At 40.4% G+C, this 26166-nt stretch overlaps 1 protein-coding gene across 7 annotated transcripts in view; it reads right to left on the bottom strand.

Moving 5' to 3' along the window:
- Positions 1–26166, bottom strand: part of XPNPEP3 (X-prolyl aminopeptidase 3) — a 133919-nt gene that overhangs the window by 63398 nt on the left and 44355 nt on the right. For all 7 annotated transcript variants that reach the window (XM_075182779.1, XM_075182777.1, XM_075182774.1 and 4 more), the window contains one exon: positions 23322–23732. In XM_075182779.1, the coding sequence (XP_075038880.1) occupies positions 23322–23676 (355 nt within the window). In that variant the 5' untranslated portion in view covers positions 23677–23732. The remainder of the gene's footprint in view (positions 1–23321; positions 23733–26166) is intronic.

Genomic DNA, 26166 nt, shown 5'->3' with positions numbered 1-26166 from the left:
CGTAGGAGCAGGCACCATCCTTACTCAGAAGGACACACAGATTAAAAAATTGCACCCCTGTGCATATCTCGCCCTCCGAGATCAACTACGATGTGGTTAACCGTGAGCTACTGGCCATTAAATGGGCCTTTGAAGAGTGGCGACACTGACTGGAAGGAGCTACCCATTTAATTACCATCTTCACTGACCACAAAAACCTTCAATACTTCCAGGCAGCAAAGATCTTGAATCCTAGACAGGCTCGTTGGGCTCTCTTTTTTAACTCGTTTTAAATTTATCATCACCTTTTGACCAGGCTCAAAGAAGATCAAAGCTGGCACAGTCTCGAAGCTTATTGGCCTCCCATGCCCTGCTTCCGGACCCACATCCCATCACACCATCTTCTTCGAGTCATGTGGGCTTGACTCAAGACCTTCGGGCTATGCTCCGACAATTCCAGAGGATTGCTCCTGCTCAAAATCCTACGGGCAAGTTATTTGTTCCTATTTACCTTAGAAAACTGGTACTTGCTGAGTGCCATCGGGGCATTCAGGAATATTTAAAACCATTGGTGGCCCACTTTGTCTTCTGATGTTAGAAGCTATGTTCTCTCTTGTCAGGAGTGTGCCTGAAGTAAATCTTTCATTGGTTCCTTTGTCTGTTCCAGTTAAACCTTGGACACACCTCTCAATGGACTTCTTTGTGGATCTTCCATGGTCTTCGGGTCATAATACCATCTGGGTGGCCATGGATTGCTTCAGCAAGATGACCCACTTTGTAACTTTGTCCCGTTGCCCAAACTGCCTTATGCTCGAACCCTAGCTTCATTGTTAATTCAACATATTTTGCATGGTATTTCTGAGGACATTAAAGATATAAAATGTATCAAGCGCTGGGTCAGCCTATAGTTTAGATTTTTATTTATCCCTGCCTGTGAGGTACACTCAATCATATATACATGAATAATCAAAATTTATTTTTATGTAACACAACATGTAATGTCATTCCATATAACATATAGCATACACCATATATTTTCAAATTGTTAAAAAATGTTACTAGATAAAAAACCACAGTGCTTATATTAACTTCTCCATCTGATGTTATTGCATACTCTAATGGGTACAGATGAACATCGATATAGGTCTCCCTTCAAAAGATATATATATTGTAGGGTGGGCCCAATTCCTATACCGTTCATACAGTTCCTAAATTTAAAGACAGGCTATGTGCTTATGTTGGCAAAACTTCATTAGTATAAGATGGTATTACTGAAAAGATCGGTCTAAAACCTAAAAAGCGAATGCATGCATGATTCGTGAGGTTAAAAATAAAAAATTAAAATTAACAATGAAGATAAACATCCGATCTGAGAGCCATGGTATAAATGGTTAGTCCATTATTGATCCGCCAGGTTGAAGAAGAGAGCCCCAAGAACGAACTATTAGTCCCAAAGGGTGTAAATGTCGAGGTATGTCACTTCCATCCCACACATCCCAGCTGTTGTCCTGGCGACAGCCGGGACGTGTGGGATGGAAGTGACATACCGGTCGTCTCTCCTTCACCGTCGCAGCCCGGCTAAACTGACAGCTGCGTGCGCAGGAGCTAGTAATTAATTAATAGCCTTATGGGCTGATTAGGTCTTATGTGTACTTCCTTCTGTGATTGGCTCATCTGTGTATATTAGGCAGGGAGGGCCCTTTTACACTGTAGAATGGTACTATTTACGGGTGGATCTGTCTAAATTTGGATTTGGGCTGGTGTATATTAACCGATGGGACTGCTCTATTCCTGCCACATTCTCAGAGTCTGTATAAATCGCTCTGTGTCCTGAAGTTTCCCTCTGGTTAAAGGCACAAGGCAGGGGTTTCCTGTCAACTGCGCTGGCCATAGAGACCCAAGCGTGTATGGCATGGGCAGACCCACATATCCAAGGTCTTTGCAGCAGTGACAGGATTAATACCATTGCGCTTTATGCGGATGACAGGTTGCTGATTTTGTCTGATACGCACTACTCTTTTTGCTTGCTCTTTTAAATGCAATGACCAAATTTGGAAAGTACTCTAGTCTACATGTCAATTGGAATACATCTAATAATATTTCTACACTAAGGGGTCCCTGCCCGATTAGTCCTGTTGTCCAGCTCCCCCTGCAATCGACACCCAAATTTAAATACCTGCGTATTTGGGTTTTCAAAGATGCGAGTCAGAATACAATGTCCAGCCTAAAATTGATTATTTAAGATCTTACTGCCAAAGCTATATGCCCTTCAGCAGTTGCCAGTTTACAGTGTCTTTTGGAAAATAGATCACTATATTTCATCACTTGTATGGGTAGGAAAAAGGCTTGTATTAAATATGCTACTGTATGCACATCCAGACACTCAGGATCCTGGGTGCATCTCACGGCTGAATTCTGGGGTGAAGTCATGGACTGAATGATACAACTTGATGTCTGTGTACCCCCGATAAGTGCTACAATGTGCCTCTTTGGCCTCAAAATGGTGAGCAGGGTGCATAAACTTATCAGATGGTTACATTACACTTTGTTCATGTTGGACAAGGTCATTATTAATGACATTTGTGGACATGAATGGTTCACCAGTTGTAATCTGGTGGATAAGTATAGAAATATTTGGTATAAGTGATGGATATCAAACTTTTTTCTTAAAGAGTTGCGAGACTTTGGTTGCTCCTTGTGATCTGTGCCGGACAGAGATGCAGTTTCACTCCTTGCAGATATATGTCTTTAATGCTTGTTTTATTATTGTGATTTATGTATCTGCCTGTACATTATGCTCAGCAATATCTTTTTCCTATGCTGCTTCCATACTGTGCATGCTCTTTATTGTATTCGACACGCTTTGTTTATTTGCAGTACTATGTCAAATTTGGGGGAACTGGAGCAGTTTGAAGAAGGAGCGTGCGCTTAACTGCCTATAGAAAGATGCTGGAAGCTCATCCATAGAAGTGGTTATGTAGTAATTATTTTGACCAAAATCTGTGCTACTAAACATTAATTATAGGGTTTCAATAATTTAGTCAGTGCCATTTCTTACAATATAACAATCAGAACAAAACACATGGGTTCTGTAATATTAACAGAAGAATTGTGATGACCAAATACTGTTTATTTCAATTTTCTTTAGAGGAAATTGTGAGTTTTGTGAACAAAAGTGCAATGGTGCCAATATTTTTGAACACAACTCTGTTACATATATGTATGTATGTATGTATGTATGTATGTATGTATGTATGTATGTATGTATGTATGAAGCAGCCCTTGAGAAAAGTTCTCTGTATAGCACAACAAAATGGTTCCTGGATAAGTATCATTTTCTGCTGCTTTTTTCATGAAATAAATTGTGCTATATTACTATACTGTAGACCTGGCCTTAACTAGAAAAATCAAAGGAAACCATGCATGCTACATAAAACCAGAGATAATAGTATATATAAAAATATATTTTTAACGTCTCAATAAATATAATACATAGGCCTCATAAATTGGTAACTGAAACCAAACATTTAAAAAACACTGGGACTAAAAACTGTATAAATTAAATCACAAATGGTGTCTATAAAACAGACTAAATTAATATGCCCTTGTAACTAGTAAATATATGGTTGTGACAGGATGGACCGCCTATGCCACCCTGTCTGTTGTTGCTTGGAATCGGCTGGGCTTACTTTGCCACCGTTCCCTTTCGTTATCCAAAAAGCGCCCTCTTGCCACAGTAGGAGGGGCTTACACGAGCTGCCACCACTGGACTCCTTACCGGCATCCAATATCGGGTTTCTTCTGGGTAAATTACGCTGCTAGCGTGTTTTGTTGCTGGTGTACCTGGGCTGGTAACTCCGTACCTCTTACTATGGATCCGAATAGCTGTGAATGGATCTTCCCCCTGGCCTATCACGTTGACCAGGGCTGCTGGGTAGCAGGCAGAGCGGTGGTACTGGAAACGCTTGGGTCCAAACCTCAGAGACAGCCGGAGAACGGATTAGATTTAGGGTCTAATCTGTAGATTACAGGTATACAGCAATATTGAAGATGTTTCCAAGCAGGTCTTTGATGCAAGATGTTTATTTGCTCACACACTCTGGTGGAAGATACCAGTGTGATCAGGTCAGATGAAAAATCAGAAGAACACATTACATGCTCACAGAGCTCATCTTTTATACAGTTTAGACAAGGCTATTTTTAGCATCAGGATATACTCTATTAACACAAACATGGATTTACATGCATTGCAAAGCTAACAAAATTTGCGCTTATCTATGAAATTCACTCTGGACAAAGGCCACACAGTAACAACCCCCTGCTGGGCCTTTGGCCAGAACAGGCATGACACTTCATGACAAAACTTCATTAGCACTTCCTGCTATCAGACTCCTTGCACATATGCCTAATTGGAGGTTTCCACTAGCAACCTTGCAAATACTAAACAATGACACTTCCATACTAAATATATCCCAATACACCCAAGATCTTCATCCACAAAGGCCTATTGTATCAGATAAATGCATCAGAAATAAGGCATATCCTTTAGTAAGGTGAAAACAGAAAAAACAGTTGCTACCCTGGTCTCAGAAATAACGAATTCCTATCTCAGAATATATACAATATTAAAAATAAGTGCATTGGCAATTTATATAAATCAGCACCCTGCGCTATTTCCCTTAAATAAATTCATACCAGAAGTTATTTATCAGTGATCCAGTCACAATGGTAGTTCATATAAAGATATAATCACAATAAAATCCCTCCAAGATATCCAGCAAATTGGCCCATAAGTTGAAAAATATAGCAATCAAAGTAATGCTGTTATATTAATGGTATTCCACGTACAGATCCTGATGGAATGTCTTTGGCAAAGGACTTGCATAGGAAATAAATTATATAACACACTTAATTGTCAGTGCTGCAGCTCCCAGCTTATGACTGCGTCCGGGTGCTCAGAACGCAACCGTCGGAGAACATTACCCAAAAGCACAGCAGTATGTTTTCTTTGCTATCAGTGATGTTAGTATTATCAAAGGTGAGTAGGTCTTCACATGCAAAAAACTATAGAGATTGATTTCAGCATTGGTAGCAAGTTCAAATTACATCAATTAGGGCACATAGATCCTGGAGGGTAAAAAACTGGTACCAGTGGAAATATAAAATGAGTCCAATATCAGATAACTGAAACAGAAATTCCAGTGTAAATTCTGACGCGTTTCGTCTCTTGAACCCAGACTTTAACAAAGGTAGAATGAGGTTCACTTTCTTACAACCTCCTTTATCTAGAGCAGCTCTTGTCAATCAACCTGAATTACCAAGGAACAGCTGATATGACATAAAAAGCATACAAGACAAAAACAAAGTACTAAAAATAATAAAAAACAATCTATAACTCTGGTAATAACCAATATAAAATAAGAGAAAAGAACATATATAAACAAAGTCCAATATCAAAAAGTATTAATGTTATGAATTCTAACCACATACATAAGTGACAGCCATGCAATTGTATGGCATTAGCAGCAGCTATGCAATTATATTGTGCCACAATACACATAGTGACACAACAGTTGTATAATTATACAGTATCACCATGAGGCACATAACCTACACTATAACACATCTCTTATACCACATCAATAAACAAATATTCAAAGTAAATTAGAGACATAGGTGATTGTTCATATATTAATTAAAAATTATAAATAAAATAAAAATAGAAAAAAAACAACACAAATAAACAATACAATTTCTACAGCATTAAAATATAAGTAGATAGTCTGGATCCAGATATAATAGCTAGTCAAACAACCACAGCAATCTTAATTGTAATAATGCATTTTAGTAGTAATAATAATAAAAAAATACTATATTGTTATACTTGGTTGAACACACACACACACATTATATACACTCAAAAAAATATACATAGTACATATATACACACACACCACTCCCACAATCAGTCACAACATTAAACCCACTTGCCTAATTTTGTGTAGGTCCTCCTCATGCCAACAAAACAGCTCTGACCCGTCGAGGCATGGACACCACAAGACCTCTGAAGGTGTCCTGAGGTATCTGGCACCAGGACGTTAGCAGTAGATCTTTTAAGTCCTGTAAGTTGTAAGGTGAGGCCTCCATGGCTCAGACTTCTTTTTCCAGCACACCTCACAGATACTTGATCAGACTGAGAACTGAGGAATTTAGAGGCCAAGTCAACACCTTGATCTCTCTGTCATGTTCCTCGAACCATTCCTGACCATTTTTTGCAGTGTGGTAGTACGCATTATTCTGCTGAAAGAGGCCGAGGCCATTAGGAAATACTGTTGCCATAAGGGGTGTACTTGGTCTGTAACAATGTTTAGATAGGTGGAACATGTCAAAGTAACATCCACATGAATTCCAGGACCCAAGGTTTCCAGCAGAACATTGTCCAGAGCATCACATTGCCTTCACCGGGTCGCCTTCTTCCCATTGTGCATTCTGGTGTCATCTCTTTCCCACATAAATGACAAAAACACATCCAGCCGTTAACATGATGGTAAAAAAACAAAAAACAAAAAAACAAACAACTTTATTCATAAGACCAGGCCACCTTCATCCATGATCCATGGACCAGTTCTGGCACACACATGCCCATTGTAGGCGCTTTCGTTGGTGGACAGGGGTCAGTATGGGAACTCCGGTCTGGGAACTGTCGGGTCTTTCTATCTTAGCCAGCATTAACTTTTTCATCAATTTGTGCTACAGTAGCTTTTCTATGGGATTTGACCAGACGGTCTAGCCTTCGCTTCCTATGCACAAAGAGAGTGTCGCCGATTCACCTGGTTAGTACCTCCAAATTTTGGTAGGTACTAACCACTGCATAACAGGAACACCCCACAAGACCTGCCATTTTGGAGATGCCCTGACCCACTCGTTTAGCCATCTCAATTCGGCCCTTGTCAAAGTTGCTGTCACGGCTCTGAGGGTGTTTTGCAGATCCCTTGCCTCTACTATAGAGGATGGTGGAGGCAGAACACAATAATATTCTTAGGATAAGTTCATGGCTTACAAGCATCAATAATAACACAGGAGAAACTAGTAGTGCTGCAACGTATTCTATTGAATGTTGGTACAACAGGAATGGAAGGAATTAGATATATATATATTGGCAAAGATGAATACACAGCAATTCGTTGTAATGCAGACATTAATCACATATGCTACTTCATAGTCGGTAACCCTTGGCAACAGCATGAGATGAGATGATATACAGTTCAAGGCAGTGATGATAAACAAGAACACTAGGATCCAATAGAGAACCACACAGCAGATGAATGTGAATCACTGGTACAGCTTACAGTCCAAACAGAGTAGTATATAGAACTAGCTGATCCGAGAGTCGAGATGACTCAACATAGCAGGTGGTACTGGAAACACTGTGATTCTTATTAAGTAGAACAGCAAGCGTTAAACATCACCCAAGGACTTGGATGAACACTGACACGTGCAGTAGAATGTTGCCTAGAAGTAGCAGAGATGTGAGTAGTATCTGAACCATGCGTGGAACTACAGGTAGCTGGATTCATTATAACTGCAATGGTAAGTTCGCTGTAGTATGAAGCAAATGAACAGAGACACGTAATTTGAGCCCAAGTAATAGCCACCGGCACAACAAGTAGTTCACAATAACAGTCCAGTAAACAGGTAACAGCAGAGTAAGGATAACCCGTGTCAGACGTGGAACTACAGGTGACAAGTAACTTGATAGTAGCTCTTACAGCGAGATGCAGTGATCTTAGCCATCCAGACGTAAAGGTGAACCAATAGATAAGGCACAGGTTTAGCAACAACTCACGATACTCGTTCAGCATGCAGATGAATAGTGAAGAGGAGTTCCAGCTTGCAGGTGAACAGCAGTGAGGAGTTTGCAGCTTGCAGATGAACAGCAGTGAGGAGTTTGCAGCTTGCAGGTAAACAGCAGTGAGGAGTTTGCAGCTTGCAGGTGAACAGCAGTAAGGAGTTCAGTTCAGCGAGCAGGTAACGGTCACACGGAAGGAGAGGTAAACAGCCAGATCCAAATGCAACCAGAGTAACACGAAGAACAGGTAATGAGCCCATAACCTTGGGAGGTTAATATAGTGCTCCAGGACCAATGAGGTTCAGGAGGAGGTCCAGATCACAGTAGCCAGGAGGAACACCTGTGAAAGTAATGTTTTTGAGGCAGAAGCAAGCAGCATCATGGTTCTTAAAGGGCGTGTGACAGTTGCTCAGATCCCTATGCTTGCCTATTGATCCTGCTTTCAAAACAACAACTTCAAGAACTGACTGTTAACTTGCTGCCTATTATATCCCACCCCTTGACAAATGCCATTTGCGACAGGATGGGCCGCCTATGCCACCCTGTTATTGCTGGGAACCGGCTGGGCTTACTCTGCCACCGTTCCCTTACGTTATCCCAAATGCTGACACCACTGGACTCCTTACCAGCATCCAGTACCGGATTTCTTCTGGGTAACTGATGCTGCTAGTGTACCCAGTTACTGGTGTACCTGGGCTGGTACTCCTGACCACTTACTATGGGTCAGGGCTGCTGTGGATGGATCGCCCCTGGCCTATCACACTGCCCACAGCGGTGGTACCGGAAAGCTGGGTCCAGACCTCAGAACAGCCGCGAACTGATTAGAGTTGGGTTTAATCTTTAGGTCATAGGGATAGAGAAGTTTCCAAGCAGGTCTTTGAAGCAAGTGATGTTTATTTGCTCACACTGGTTGAAGGTACCAGTGAGCAGGTCAGATGAAAGAAGAACGATTTTCAATACAAAACAGTGATTTTTTTGTACAATTTTGGACACAGCCTAACAGAGTAAGCAAGTCCCCTGAGGTCTGGGATATTTTTAGTATCAGGATGCAATTAGTTTACCCAAACATGGATTTACAAGCAATGCAAAGTGAACAATATTTTCACTTATCTGTGATATCCTAAAACTTGCTGTGATTTCCTGCATCTTGTTTTAGACACAGAGGAAATCTAACAGCAAGTTTAATTAAACTTTCCTGTGCCTCCAGGTGTGTTTGGACATCACACATCAAAATGTCTATTTAACATGAGATCAACATCTCCTCCACTTGAGAATTCCCAAAGAAAAGTTACAAAACTCCAAACAAGTCATTTCTCTACACTAAAATACACAACAGACTTCGTCAACAAATACTTATTGTACCAGATATATACCTCAGAAATAATGAATTTCCTCTAGCAAAGTAAAAAAAAACGAATCCCCCCCCCTCATCTCAGAATTAAAGATATGTCCTTTACCAAAATACACACAATATCAAAAATAAGTACATATGCAATTATATAAATAATCGCTATTTTCTTTAAATAAATATATATCATAAGTTAATTATAAGTGATCCAGTCATCATTGTAAAGAGAATCAATGCAATTCACTTCCCTTGTCAGTGGTTTTAATGTTGTGGCTGTATTTAAGGGCACAGTCTTTGCCTTATATAAAACGTTGACTTTAATAAATCGCATTCTGCCATGTTAATTTTGTGATGAGGAAGGGAGGCATGGTGCTTGAGGGGCTACATCTTATAAAAGTATTAGAGCTATTAAGCTGAAATTTGGCATACCAATGGAGAAAAGATCCTGTGTGCTGCTAGGGGGGTTCATTTTGTTATAAAGCTTTTGTGACAGTGGAGTGCCTTTGAGGGGTGACGTTTTTATAGCTTTTTTTATATTTGGTAAAATATGCCCCATTTTAAAGATAGGTGATTTCACAGCATTGCGCATGTCAAATAGGAGTATGTTTGGTGTAATCTGAGTGACTTCACTTGAGTACAAATATGGCTGACTTCTCTCACCATCAGATTTTTTTTTTTTCTTCTGTTAGTTGGGGGGAAATTAGCCATATTTAAGTTATTTAGTGGGACTGGTTTGTGTTTTGGGGCTAGTAGGTTGACACACAGTCATTAACCGGAACAGAAACAGTTGTGTAGGAGGTTTAAAACTGGATGAGGAACAGCCAAAGTACTGCAAAGCAGAGCAAGAGTTCCCTTGGGTATGAATGGAGAGAGAGGATGTGCAACAGTTATTATGCTTAGTCCAGGTCTTCTGATCATACACTGATTGGAAGCTTGGATTCCTCCATTCCTCCAGAATTCAAAGAACGTGAAAGTGTTCATGAAGCCTGAAGGCTGGCTTACATCGTCACCAATGTCCAATCGCAGATTGAGAATGGGTGACCCCTGCAGAGGTTGTCCTTCTGCAGCCAATAGAAGAGCGATTCATCTTTCCCCTTGGGGGCTTCAAACACCTGGCTGGAAAGGTTGGGGTGAGGTATGTGCAACTTTAAAGGTGTTTTAGCTGAAACTCTCTTGCATAAAACTGAGCAAACAAGATTGCCTCGAAAGTAAAAACCGTTGTGCCCAGTACAGTCATGCAGAAATGTATAGAAGCCTGTCTGACAGTCAATAGAGACCTTACCATAATTTGTAAGGCCCGAGTTTTATCCGTGTCGATGATGAGACCCAAAAAGATCATCTGTTGGGATGGAGTTAATTTTGGAGTATTCAGCCATGGGACTTGTGGAAGTCAAATAATCAAATGAAGTCGGCTAAATTAGTACTTGTTTATCGTGAGATTGCGATTAGTACGCCACGTGTAATGATTCAATCGCACGGATTAATAGCATACACATTTACATTCACACTTACACTTGTAAATAGTACACATTTATTAAGGTTCCAATCCACATTTATTTATTAGTAAAATGTATTAGATATTATTAATACAAAGATAATACTACAGTAAAGGTAATTATGGTTCAGGTCGATATAAATGTGTGGAGATTGGTCCCATATTAATCTATAGTTTACTAGCTGAAACTTGGTGTCAATAGGGAAGTGATGGCAAATTATGAATGGTATGAAATTAATATTCAAAAGCACTTTTTTTATGGGTCAGTTTAAATTGGTTATTCGGCGGGAAGACATGTAGGCAACAGTTGGAGTAAGTTGCCCCACCTTTGAGAAGAGATCAAATGAACTGACCTATGACCAGCAGTCAACTAAAATATTGTTAACCCTGGACCAATGAAGTCCTCTCAGTGTTATCTGTGTATATTTGTGACATCATCACTGTTTATGTTAATTCAAACTGTATACAAGCAAGCCCTGGACCAGTGTTATGTTAAATCTCTCTGACTGCAGACTACAAGGCTGAATATGGACCCGGGCCCAGAATGCGCTTGCGTAATGTAATGTATTCAGTTTATAGTTTCCGGTTTATTGTTATACCTTATATACGTCATTATGGCTTGCTGCAAAAATCCTGCTATCTTTTGCTATTAAATCTCTGTGTGTTAGAACCACAATAAATGCATTGGACAATGTTTATTGGTAGTGACAAAACATATGTTACAGCCTCCAGAGTCTGTGCAGTCACCTGGACATGGGACAGAAGCACCAATGGTGATTTCGCCTTGAGAAGATGATTGTATAGGTAAGGGATGATCATAACTTTCTTAGACCGGAACAGCGCCGCCATGATCTTGGTGAAGACCCAAACAGAAGAGCCCTGAATTGGTAATGTTCCAATTAAACAGGAAACCTAAGAAGGGACTAATGGAACTGAAGGAGGCATGAAGAGGTTAATACTAAAATGTAACTCCATTTCCTATTGCTGTTGCAACTGTAGTTTCTAACTAAGCTTAGGCTAAATATGGTGTTAATTCAAGAAAGAGGAACTTAGAACTATGCATTTACAAGAAATGACTGTATAGGCGTGCTTTTACTGGAAATAGTATTTAATATATAGATTATATTGGCCTAGAAGAGGGTTGCTCCCTCTCACTACCGTTTGTCCTAATGTATATATATTTTTCAGTAACCTATTAAAAGTAGAGCTTTTTACATCTTGATACACACATTTCCTGTTTGTGTCCTATGTAACTCTCGGCCGGTCTATATACTTCTCATTGGGTGATTTATACCAGAATATGTGTGAACAAGAAGTTAATAGGACTCTAATGGAGTCCAGTGGTAGGATACCCCCGACAGAACTACCAGATGGAAACATGTAACTATGCGTCCATGAACTCGTACTGCTCCATGCTGTGAATTACAGACTTCAAGAACTCCATCTTGAATTTGGGCACCTACAAGTTTGGAGATTTGAGGTTCATGATTGGCATGAACAAATTGTCAGGCATTTGAACCAGAAACAGGCTGGAAAACCCCCCAAAACGTTTGATTTTTTGGACCTGGTATTTACACCCTTGAAGAAATCAGGGAGTGGATGGCCTCTCGCAGAGTGATGAGCTTTGTCCCACCTATAGGGAGCCCGATGAATAAGAACCTTCTGGGGGATACCAGAGGAGATCTATCATGTACCACCAGTCCATGATTTCACTCACCTAGGCATCCGTGGTGGTCTGAAAACCACTGATCCCAAAAGAGAAGACAGGCACCTACCTCAGAAGATTCTAGGTGGACAGAACGTCCGTCATGCCGATTGCTTGACGGCAGACGTGACTGTTGGGTCCCGCAGACGAGGCCTGGCGTCCACGCTGCAAAACATCCCTGGGGATGGAGGACTGTTCTCTAGAGTACAGAATCTGCTACCTGCCTGAGGAACAAAAGGAGTTAAACATTTAACACTTAGGGGGGTATTCAATTGTTAGCGAGACGGGTGAAATACCCGCGGTCGAAAAATATTACTGTTAATACGGTAATTTGCGCGTAAATACCGTTAATACGGTAATTTACTCGCTGGATTTCAGCTTGCAGCTCAGGGAGCTGCGAGCTGAAATTCAGCGAGTAATTACCGTATTAACGGTAATATTTTTCGAGCGCAGGTATTTCACCCGTCTCGCTAACAATTGAATACTCCCCTTAGACTATGAAGCATAAGTAGGAAGTACTTTTTCAAGCAGGGCAGGAATAGGACAATTTGACTTGTTAAAGAGGAGAGGAGAGACAGAATTGTGTAAATGGGGCAGCACGATGGCTTAGTAGTTAGCACTTCTGCCTCACAGCACTGGGGTCATGAATTTGATTCCCAATCATGGCCTTATCTGTAAGGAGTTTGTATTTCTCTATCCTACTACTGGGGGACACTGCGTTTGTCGAAGTCGTATAATTGGATGAACGAAAGTATATTGGTTAATATTGTTTTGCCGTGCGATTGCGATGCGTACGCCACGTAACACAGATCCGTACGTCACCTAACACAGCGCGTGGTGCGATCGCACGGTAAAATACGCACGCACACACTCGCATTACAACATTTAGTTATTTATATAATTCATATTCATATTGGTTCCGTTACACTGTAATTTATGAGCAGATAGCATTTGGTTTATTATTAGTTTATATAATAAGATTATATGTGCACTTCAGTGATATATATGGTTCAGGTTGTGGGAAAGGTGGCATGTCTGGTATCATACTGAAACCCTATTCATCAGCAGCTGTCCGGTGCAGTCGGCGAAGAGATCGCACATTACATACTTTAGTTATTGATATTAGGGAATGAAACTTTGTATGATGCTGGCCATGAAAGGAGCAGACCCCCTAGAGGGACGACCCCCACCATTGAATTCCTTAGATTGAATCAGCCTATGACCTGTTTGCCCTGGAGACACCCTTTGTCTGGACCTATAGAAGCAAGCTATGTCATTTGCATTGTTCTCTGTAACACTGAATGAATATATATGATCACAGCTGCAGCTGCCAGCCATATCTACAGATATACTGTTCCATTGGGACCCATGGAAGCGCAGCGATTGCACGGTATGTATGTATTTATCTTTTGGTATTGGCTGTACTGTACTGTATCATAATATAATAATGTATTGAATTGTTGACTATTTACATCTGCTAAAATAAATCACGTTGTGCTTTGGAAACACATACAATTGATTGGGCAATGCTTATTTGAAAACGATAAAGTTACTTTAATACGTTACATTGGGGTATAGTAGGTGGGACTGGAGTTAGGCACTTATAAACTTGTTTGTTTCCCTGACTCCTCCCCCACTATGCCCCTCCTCTGTAGCTGACTTCAGTTGTTGTAAGTGCCTTCTGGAGAAAGGTCACTTCTGTATAGGCTCCTGCCTATACTTACTTTAGCATTAGGTTTTCCTGTTTTTATTTTTCTTCCTTTTCAGGTGCAGTGCTGGACTCCATGCCAAGACCCAGAGGAGTGAAAAGTTCCGGGGATTCCTTCACTCTGAGTTCCAGCGCAGGTAAGCAGCTCTTCAGCACGCTTCCCTCGCACCTCTGCCGGCAGTCTACCCCTAGAAAGAACGCGCAAAGGGGCCATGTTTTATTTAAAGTATGCACTTAAAGGCAGCTTTATTTGGGGCATATATTCTTATATATCCGGGCTTATAAATGGCCGCGGCCACGTTTAAACAGGCGGACGTGAAGGTGTCTCTGCCTCTCCTCTCCGCCCGCAGACTTGCCGGCAGCCTCCCCCCCCTTCTCCGCCCCTAGACAACGAGCAGTGGGGGAGAAGGACAAGAATCGCTCTCTTTGGAGGCGATTACATTTGTCAGTGAGACCGCACGCACCCGGGGCATGGCAGTGCGGCGGTTCTCACTTTTCCCCGCTGCAGCTATATTCTGTATATGGGCTGAGCGGCGGTGAGCAGAGCAGGCCGTGTTAAGGGAGGGGAGTACACCTCCCCCTCTCTCTCTCTTCCTAAAGGTGCAAATGGTGGCCATCTTGGATCCGGAGCACACACATCAAGTGCATGCTGTTCCTGACTGCCTCTCTTCCCCGGGTAATGTGGTATCGTTTTTAATTCTATTTTTAAACGATTATCAGCCTGTTTGCCACACAGTCGGGACCTTTCTTTCAGGATCCTGTGACTGCTGTATATATATTATAGGATTACCTATTAGACAATATTGGTAGTTTCCTATCCTCCTGTAACATATTTTGCTTTTCAGGCAGATATACACTGATATGGGAATACATATCTGTATAATATTCCATATGGTGACTGTGGATGGGCTTTTTCCATAAGTCTGGTAAAGGGAGTTCCGTATATATGCAATCCCTTTTGCTACGTATAGCCTGTGTTCCCAAGTATTGTGGTTAACTTTTATACAGTTTTACAAATATGCGGTATGTCTCAGGAATTACCTAAGGGGTAATAAACACGCTGTTTTATATGCTCTACATTATTTATGTGGCACAAAAATAATATACAGTGTTATCCCGTTGTTGAAGTCGTATAATTGGATGAACGAAAGTATATTGGTTTAATATTGGTTTGCCGTGCGTGTTGCAAAGCATACGCCACGTAACACGTGGCGTGATGCGATTGCACGGTAAAATACGCACGCACACACTCGCATTACAACATTTAGTTATTTATACAATTCATATTGGTTCCGTTACACTGTAATTTATGAGCAGATAGCATTTGGTTTATTATTAGTTTATATAATATGATTATATGTACATTTTAGTGTTATTAAAGGTTTAGGTTATAGGAAAGGTGTCATGCCTGATATCATATTGAAGCCCTAATCATCAGCAGCTGTCCGGTGCAGTCGGCGAAGAGATCGCACATTGCATACTTTAGTTATTGATATTAGGGAATAAACCTTTGTATGATGCTGGCTATGAAAGGAGCAGACCCCCTGGAGAGACGACCCCCTCCTTTGGATTCCTTAGATTGAATCAGCCTATGAACTGTTTACCCTGAAGCCACCCTGTGCCTGGACCTATGGAAGCAAGCTACGTCATCTCTATTGTTCACAATGAAACACTGACTGTATATATTAGCTGCATCCCCCATCAGGGTCAGTCAACTCTGACCACAGTTATCTAACAGATACATTGTTCCATTGGGACCCATGGAAGCGCAGCGATTGCAGCGGTATGTATGTATGTAACTTTTGGTATTGGCTGTGCTGTACTGTACTGTATTATAATATGTTAATGTATTGAATTGTTGACTATTTACATCTGTTAAAATAAACCACCATGTGCTTTGGACACACATACAATTGATTGGGCAATGCTTATTTTAAAACGATAGAATTACTTTAATACCGTGGTAGGCTGGTTGGCCTGTATTGCAATGTGTATATGTGTGCGTAAATGTATATATGTATGTGTACATCAGGAGCTGTGGCTCATCTGACATATACACTGGTTAGAATACATGGTGTTGTGGGTTCAGTCTCCCTAATAGCACATATATATATATATATATATATATATATATATATATATATATATATATATATATATATATATATATATATATATATATATATATATTACCTGTTTAAAAGATAGAACAGATTTATTCTGTGTCTTTTTTCTTGCTGTTGTATCAGGTTACAATAGGCGAGTCTTCCAGGAGTAGAATACTCGCTGGTTGGCACACTCAAAAATTTATTTATATGTATTTATATATATCTATATGTATATGTGTCTTCAAAATAATTGTTAGACAATCTTATTTCCTGTTACTTTGCCTACCATTTCCTTATGTTTTCTAACGGATCAACTGAGAAATAGGAGTGCCATTATATATGTGCGAAATTTAATTTTTAAATGATCTTTTCCACAGCATAGCCCGAAAGCCTCGGCACAGACTGTGGGGCTAGGGTCTACAAACAGGGTGCTCCCATTTCGGTGTCAGCTGTTTTGCAGAAACAGGTCTGGTCTAAATCAGTCGATTCTGGTGGTCGTACACATTAAGGTGATTTTTAAGTTCGAAATGGTACGTGAGTATATCTTTTTTCATGCTTCTACACATGTTTACACTGTGCTGGTTAAGCCCCCACACAGCTTATATCTGTATGCTGACACAGAAGCGGCATTACGCTGTTCAGGGATAAAACCATCCGGACAAAGATGCTGTTGTTCACCATCTTCCACAGATGGACAGGATTTTAACTTTGACTGTTGTCACAGTCAGAATTAGGATGTAGTTCATTCCTCACCAGAGGATGTCTATCTCCATCTTGTTTTACTAACAAGAGGAATATTCCTCTTATTACACTCACGAGGTGGATAATCTCAGCTTAAACTGTACACTTTTTTCGCATTTGCAAAACAACAGTCTATACTTGGTTTTCAATTTTCTACCTAAGCCTTAGTGACACCCTAGTTGGGAAAATGTTTTCCTCCTATCTTTGACTCGGTGTCTATCTTTTGACAAAGATCAGGTAGACAGTAATAGACTGGCTATATTTTCACCTCCCCTATCTCTCCAGAGTCAATACAAGGGAGATAATCCCTGTTGGTGACAATCCTGTGGCTCTTCAGTTCTCTTAATTCTGCTGTCCCCGGCAGGAGCAGACAAAGAAGTCCTACACAGAGCAGGGGCTGGTAAGGGGTTTTATCTAGCCTTTATTCATATTAAGGGTTAATAGGGTGGTTTGTATTCACCCAGCAGCGTCATAGCTAGTAGGCTAACAGCTATTCAGCTATGATACCATAGTTAGCCACATGTTTACAGGACTACGTTCCAATATCGGAACTCTCAATTTGCACCATTACAAACGAGTATCAAACGAGTATCAAAAGGCTTCTGGCGGTAGGTGTGCTTTTTTTTTTTTATGTCAGCAACACCAGGCCATGATGTTTACGTGTTCAATCCGTTAATCCGCTCTGTTAATCCGAGTCAGGCTTAGCCTTACAAGGGTGGTTATAGTTTATGTACTGTGGCAGTCAGGTAAACATCCATAGGTCTGGGGACATTCCCTGGAGGTGGACGTTATTTATTACACCCAACGCTTAGTTTACAGCTAGACGTTTTCAGCCAGAATATTATACTTGCAGCCTCTCAGAAAGCAGCAGGGCTGCATTATTGGGTTCATAGGTGGTCACTTTGAGCCTACCCAGCTCTTCGCTTATGCTACCACACTAAAAGCGTTGGCTTATGCCTTATCTTCTACATAGTAACATAGTTGATGAGGTTGAAAAAAGACACCAGTCCATCAAGTTCAACCTATTTTGGATCTCCTGCGATCCTGCACTTATATTTAAAATTAATCCAGAGTAGGCAACCGCCCATCTGTTTCAATTTTGAAAATCCCCCCAGACTCAATATTGCAATCCAATTTTTACCCTATATCCACTACTATTCTTTATTTTAAATTAACGGTCGTATCCCTGGATACACCTTTCTGCTAAAAATTTGTCTAACCCTTTCTTAAACATATCTATTGAATCTGCCATCACAACCTTCCCTGGCAATGAATTCCATATCTTGACTGCCCTTACTGTAAAGAACCCCTTCCTTTGCTGGTTGTGAAATTTCCTCTCCTCTAACCTTAGGGGATGACCACGTGTCCTGTGTATGGTCCTTGGGGTAAAAAGTTCGCATGAAAGCTCTCTGTATTGACCCCTAATGTATTTGTACATAGTAATCATATCTCCCCTTAGACGCCTCTTTTCTAAAGTAAACATGCCTAAACTGGCTAACCTTTCCTCATAACTTAATGACTCCATACCCTTTATCAATTTTGTCGCCCTTCTCTGAACCCTTTCTAGTTCCAAATTATCTTTTTTATAGAGTGGTGCCCAGAACTGTACTGCATATTCAAGATGAGGTCTTACCAACGATTTATACAGTGGCAAAATTACACTGTCTTCCCTTGCATCTATGCCCCTTTTTATGCATGCCAATTCTAGATTGGGGTTTTCAGTATCTTCCTACCAAAGAACACGCTCATCTCTCTTCTAGACAGTTCCAAAATGCTCCTGGCAGAATTTCCTTTCAGTAACAGGAGTTTCTGTTTTGCAAAATAGGATACCAAGTTTCTACTTGTATCTTTGGCTCTCCTTATTCGTAACATCTCCCATGTCTCAACAGGGAGATTCTCATCAAGGGAAGCTGCTTTCCTTGTTTTGGAAGTGTTCCTTGTGCCATACTATGGGCCAAGCTAGACCAACTTATTATTATTGAGGGCCGAATGCCTTAGAAATCAGTCATTTACCAGGTAAAGTGGGTCATTTCAGGTCAATACCTTTGTGCCCTCCTGGTTAGGTCATAGGGCTCTCTGAGAGGGAGCCCAGGTTCTTTTCACATGTTAACCTGTTTTCTCTATCGGCTCTCAATCTAATGACCCTCAGGTGGATTTGTCCATAGCCAAGTCGGGTCTCCCTACAACTTAGGGGGTGTACAGGTGATTTACATGTCCAATTTCCTCGTGGGGGTTCAAGAGTTTCTAGGAGGGGGCGCATCCCAGCTAGTCTGGTGGTCTGCCGTGTGTCTCGCAAAGCAGTGTTCTACTGGTTTAGGGGACTAGTGTTGTCGTCCCTCTTTTCCAGGTTCCAGAGCGGCCTCATCTCGTAGTTCGGCTCTTTTTGTTTTCATCATCTAGTTTGACGCTGTGGCGTCGGATGGCCAACCATTTCGGCTAGAAAATCCTTGCAGGGAGATGGTTGCTTCCTTCAATTCAGTCGTAGAGCTTCTTATTCAGCTGTTTTCTTTGGCCTAGAAACTATATTCGGTTGGTGTAAATTCCTAGAATTTCACACGTCCCACTCAGGAAACTTTAAAGGGTTTTCTTTACCAGCTGTCTTCGATTCTGTCTCCGCCCTTCTTCCTTCAGCTTCCGTGGCTCTCTGTCTAGCTCAGCGGAAGGTTGTTTTGCTTAAGGGGTTTCTTTAGGCTAACCTTTGGTTGGTTGTAGATTTCCAGGGAGTCTAGTTCTCGTCATCAGGGTGCTTGCTTTGGCCTCTGGTGACTCTCTGAATTATTTAAGCTGTTAGCTCATGGTATGAGTGCTGCCTGGTATATATGTCGGGCTTATGTTGTTAGCTCTCTATATGAGTGCTCCCTCATATAATCGCTGAGTTAGTTAAGCCGTTTAGCTCATGGAATGAGTGCTCCCTTGTTTATCTCTGAATGGTTTAAGCACTGTATCAGTGCTCCCTTAGATATCGCTGAGTGGCTTAAGCTGTTGCATCAGTGTATATGGTGATCCTTTGGATATCATTGAGTGGACTGAGTTGTTAGCTCAATGCAGGCTGCTCCCTTGGATGTCACATCTCGTAGGGGATCTGGGGCGAGAGTGTGTATGGCTCTTCATTTTCTTTACCAGAAACGTAGTGGCGCATTGTACAAGACATTATTGGTTATGACAATTAGTGCCTGCATTCCACTGACACAGAGATTGCAGTTTATCATTCTTGTGCCACTTCTTTTTGGGTAACGTTTCTCCGACAGGAGATGGTTTGTGCTCTTGTTAGCACAGTTCCTGTTCAGGAATTTAATGCCCCTTTAGCCTCTTTAACGCTAAAGAGTGTAGGGGGGACAGGGTCTAGGTGGTCTCTTGCCACTGCATCACGACCAACATTCTGTCTGTACCCCTCTGCAGGTTCCAGTGACTTTTACAGTGCACTTTCCAGGAGGGTTGCAGCTTTTTGAACGCCATAACAGCGTCATTCAATAGCGCAGTTGTACAGAGTGGCAGCGTCTGTTTCTGCTGCTTATTGTTTTCTTTGTTGCATGCCTTTGCATTCACAAATGTAGGGTTTTGGACACAAAACATTGCGCACAGCCGTTCCAGAGCATTCCCTCCCTTGTACACCGCTTTGGTAGCTCCCCAATGTAACGCAGTGTCCCCCAGTGGTAGGATAGAGAAAAGAGGATTTTTACTCACCGTAAAATCAATTTCTCTTACTACACTGGGGGACACTGCGCGCCCTCCCTTGCTCTGAAAGTAGTGCTGTCTTTGGTGTTGCTTTCTGAATTGCTTTTTCTCTCTTCCTGGCTTGGTTATACAAAACTGGTCAGCTACAGAGGAGGGGCATAGTGGGGGAGGAGTCAGGGAAACAAACAAATTTATAAGTGCCTAACTCCAATCCCACCTACTATACCCAAATGTAACGCAGTGTACCCCAGTGTAGTAAGAGAAATTGATTTTACGGTGAGTAAAAATCCTCTTGTTATCCCCGTGTTTGCTTGGGTTTCCTCCCACAATCCAAAAACATATTATTAGTCAAAATTGACCCTAGTGTGTGTGTGTGTGTGTGTGTGTGTGTGTGTTAGGAAATTTAGACTGTAAGCTGTACTGGGGCAGTGGCTGATGTGAATGTGCCCTCTGTAGAACACTGCAGAATTAGTGGCACTACATAAATAAGATTTTGAAATGTTGTTATTGGGAGAGTGGAGTTTACCTTTAATAGAAATGTGAGACTTCAATGAATGGGCAAATATGCTTCATTGTTTTTTTATATTGTGACCGCATCAAAATTTTGTGACATGTAGAGTAAAGTGCCATTAAATGACATTATATGGACTAGTTCAAATCTAGAGAAGATATAACAATTTGCTCTTACTCCCTATTACCATATTGGTCATCAAAACAAAGACAATGTTATTTTTATGCTGCATGTATATCTGATAAAAAATAAACACTATTACAGAATTGTGACAGGATGGACCGCCTATGCCACCCTGTCTGTTGTTGCTGGAAACCGGCTGGGCTTACTTTGCCACCGTTCTGTTTCGTTATCCCAAATGCGCCCTCTTGCCGCAGTAGGAGGGGCTTACAAATGCTGCCACCACTGGACTCCTTACCGGCACCCAGTACCGGGTTTCATCTGGGTAACTGATGCTGCAAGTGTACCCCGTTACTGGCGTACCTGGGCTGTTACTTCTGACCTCTTACTTTGGATCAGGGGTGCTGTGGATGGATCCCCCTGGCCTATCACACTGACCAGAGCTGCAGGGTAGCAGGCAGAGCGGTGGTACCGTAAAAACTGGGTCCAACCTCAGAGACAGCCGGAGAACGGATTAGATTTAGGGTCTGATCTGCAGCTCACAGGAAAACAGCAATATTGAAGATGTTTTCAAGCAGGTCTTAGAAGCAAGTGATGTTTATTTTCTCTCACGCTGGTTGAAGGTACCAGTGATCAGGTCAGATGAAACAAGAAGAACATTTCAGTGTACAAGACAGAGCTTTTTATATTTACTTGAACACAGGCTATTTTTAGAATCAGGATGCAATGTCTTTACACAAACATGGACTTACATGCATTGCAAAGCCAACAATATTTACACTTATCTATGAAATTCTAGAGATGCTGTGATGTCCTGCATCTGGTTTTCAGATGCAGAGAATCAAGGAGCCAATCTTAATTAAAAGTTCCTGCCTTCAATGTTTGACCTTCACATATCAAAAGATATAAGTAGCATGGGGCCCCTCTTCAGACAGTCCAGAATAAACATTCCCAAAGAAAGTTACAGACCTCAAACAAGCCACTTCCCCATATCACAACACACAAAGGACTTCCATCCACAAAGGCTTATTGTATCAGATATATACCTTAAGAAATAATGCATCTCTTTTAGCAAGATTAAACAAGAAACACATTTCTTCCACTGGTCTCAGCAATTAAAATTACTAAAATATACACAATATCAAAAATAAGTGAATGTGCAACTATATAAATAAGCGCCCTGCGCTATTTCCTTTACATAAATTTATACCAGAAGTTATTTATCAGTGATCCAGTCACAATAATGTTTTATCAGCTTGCATGTTCCATGTTCTGAAAAATTGAGGAGCCAAGTATTCTTCAAGAATAAAATAGCACTAGTTTAATAGCTCTTAAATGAGACATTTTAACTTTAGCTGATAATAAACAGTGTTTGAAAGCAGAAGAGTTTTTGTTTCCAAAGACAGTATACCTCAAAGCAAAAGTTGTGGCTAATTTTCTCTTAAATGTTTTATTTATTTGAAATAAATATATTCCAAAAATGCCATAGCGGATTCTGGCTCGCAAAGCCTATTTTGAGGAATTTTAGAAAAATCTGCACTTTTTGTAAAAAGTCACCATTCACCTATTGATCTATTTTCTACGCAAAATGTGTGTTTTGTCAAATTTTCTTTCTTTGATCACAGATCTACATTTTTTCAATACTTGACTAGCAAGGAGACAGTGAGCTAAACAGATCTTCTATTATATATGTTCTTTAATATCACACAGCTACACATTTTTGGGACATTCTTTCAGTCATATCTATATTATTATAAACTGACAATCGTTGAGTTTTTTTTTTTCTCTGTGTTCTTTTGGCCCTTTATATTGCACTTATGTTTTGGACGTATCCTGCAATGTATGTATGTTCGTCTGTCAACACAGAGACCACCTAGACCTGTATTTAACTAGATACATATATTCAGAACCACTTGTAGTTGAATACGGACGCTTGTATGCCTGATTTACAAGTGTTTAAAAAAAAATGCAATTTACATTTGATTTGGGTTCCTTAATAAATCGGGCCCTCTAGTAGAATAAACTAACACATTTAACTTTATTTTCCCATTAGACAGTTCTGTAAAATTAGTGATCACATACCAAGAAGCCTGGGCAGTACATGTTTAAACTCCTCTATTGGGAATGCCTGGTCTACTCCGGTCAATGCAACTGCTCCATCGGGACCAGATTGAGGGCCATCCCATAACTCCCGTCCAGAGTCTCTGCGTGGCACAAATAATGTGGCTGTGTGAGATGGTAGTTCATGCCCTGGCCGGCTCTGTAAAAAGAGGATACTATCTGGTTCTAAGAAACCACATAAGTAGAGAAAGTCATTGTTCTGATGAAAAGGAAAGGGAATGTCACTTGTCATGTACAGTGTAGCATTTGACAAGAAAACAACAGCATGATCTGTGGCACCACCCAGAACTTGAGATTCCTTCCGGATATAAGACATCAGCTTGTGACGACGAAAAGCATATTCTGTCTGCGTTAAACCTGGCGTGACCTCCCCTGAGAAGACATATACAGAATATACATGTGACTGTTCTGTGAGCAACATGGCTATGAATATACTTAAGAGTACAATGAGTGAATGTCAAAAAGCTACTATGTTATAACATATTTTATTTTTTCTATAACAAAAAATTGACAAATAATAAAATGTATTGTCAATTTAGAAACCAAATTATCATCATGTTTAGCAAATGTTTGTGTGAATAGTTTGTTAAATATTCATCATTTACAAAATTTGATTGTAGTTTGTTAAAAGCACTTCTTATGCGCTGTTAGTCAACCAGTTAATTTCCTAAAATTACTTGTGGATAGAAATAAAAATAACATTCCAGTGTAAATAATGTTAATAACTAAGTGAATATGATGCTAATATTTTAAAAATATACTTGAACAATCTTTTGTTTCCGAATTTCCCTCTGTGTGAAAGTAAAGACTGCAAAACTGTAGTTGATTGTTTAAACGTCGAAAACGCTTTTAAATATCATGCCATAAGTATCCCTTACTTTAAGATTTATTTTTCTAAAACTATGGACCTGCAGTTATTCATTTACAAGATAGATTGTGATGTCAATAATGAGGGATCCCTTTACTATTGTGTCCGCTTTCTAATAGTTAAAGGAACTAAACTATTACTTTGCATCTCAAACTAGCGATTATGCTTTTTAGCAAATTACTAAATTCATACATATGAATAAGACACTTCCTTTTAATTACAGAGGTGGTCATTTACAAATAGCAAATTGTTCACTGCAGAGTGCAAAACCAGCTTTGGACTCACAATGTGCTTTGATTTGCCCCAAGACACATGGAATTGCGGAGAAGCTGGTGAAGTTTGTGGAGGAGCAGAAGATTGCACCGGCTGATGGCAGTAGTTGGATGAAGTGAGGGAGCTTCTTGCAAAGCACAGAGTAGACATACAAGTGTGTCTAGTTTTAAAGGAACAGTGCAGAAACAAGATTTCCTTTCAAAGGGGCGGATTCAATTGAGAAAAAAATCAGAGCAAGGTGTCTCTAGAATAGCCACGAGACACCTCACGCAGGTTTTTGCTTGCAGAAATATCACTCATTTGTGCTCGCACCCTGTACAGTTGAGAGGGAAAAGGAGCATTAATGTTTACCGTACTACTGGTAAAAAATGCACAGCTTGCTAGGAACACCGTGGCCAATTGAATCTGTCCCAAAGAGCGACATTATTAATATGAGATAATGGGGTGGAAAGGGCAGTTTAAGTGGCCTTCCCTGCTGTGCGGAAGGGCATATAGCCATTTACACTCTGCAGAAGAACTATATTTTTGCACCAGCTTAAAGCTGATTTCATCCTATACTTTTTAAAGTAACCTCTACATGTATACATGTTGCACTTTGGCAAAGAACTCTAGGAATTTAATAAAAAGCTTCACAGATACAAAAATAATAATAATAATAATAATAATAATAATAAAGACAGTTGCAATATCCCCTCACTTTCATTGATAATTTAAGCCATAAATGAGGCTAAACCAAGCAGTATTAAGAGAAAAAAAACCCAGAAGTTTATGGCTCGTTGGACTTTGATGTGGCATTTAAATTTTTGCAATAATACAAGTTATTAGCTTATTAGGCAACACACCAAAGAGGCGGGATATATTTCAAAAGCTCATCAGCATTAGTTTATAGTGAAACAATTGGGTATCGTGATGCATAAAGTCTAAGGAGGGGGTTGGGGGCTCCCCCACTTTTTTCACAGCAGAAGAGGAAGAGAAGAAAAGAAAGCAGCACTTCCCATGTCTTTTCCTTTTTGAATATTTGCATTGCTCATTGTAATGTATAATCTTGCATGCATGCTGTACTGTACATTGGTTGTTTTCCTTTTTGACCTCATGACGTGCATGTGGTTTGATGTTGTACAGATGTATGCTTCGTCTGCAATGCTCTATGCTTGTACAGTATTTATGTAATATATATATATATTTTTTTTTTAAATCAAGTGTTTATTAACGGTCATAAAGAATTAACAATGCAATATGAATACATGTAATATCAAACAAAATAGAATCAGTATTCAGGATAACAATGCACAGCTCCCCGTGAAACGGAGAGAGAATAGCTCAGATTCTGTTAAATAAAGACCAGGTTTTTTTTATATTTAGAAGAGAAGAAAGGAAAGATAAGGAGAGGAAAGAGAAAAAGGAAGATGAGGAAGAAAAAGACAAATGAAGGGGGAAAAGGGGAGGTGTGGGAGAGATCAGTCTTGATTCAGAAGCAGTGAGATAGAAGGGGAAGGGGTAGCAAATGGGTTGGGAGTATGATAAAGTAAAGGGGGAACGGTATTGGAAGTAAGACATCCAGGGGTCCCAGACCTTGATAAAGGATTTGGCCGTGTTTCGTATAATGCTAGTCATTAATTCCATCTTATACGTATGCCAGATCCTATTAATTACAGCGGTAAATGA

The sequence above is a fragment of the Mixophyes fleayi genome, chromosome 8 (assembly GCF_038048845.1).
Source record: "Mixophyes fleayi isolate aMixFle1 chromosome 8, aMixFle1.hap1, whole genome shotgun sequence".
NCBI classification, from domain to species: Eukaryota; Metazoa; Chordata; class Amphibia; order Anura; family Limnodynastidae; genus Mixophyes; species Mixophyes fleayi.
Note: the sequence above shows the minus strand (reverse complement) of the source record. Positions and strands in the feature narration are given on the sequence as shown.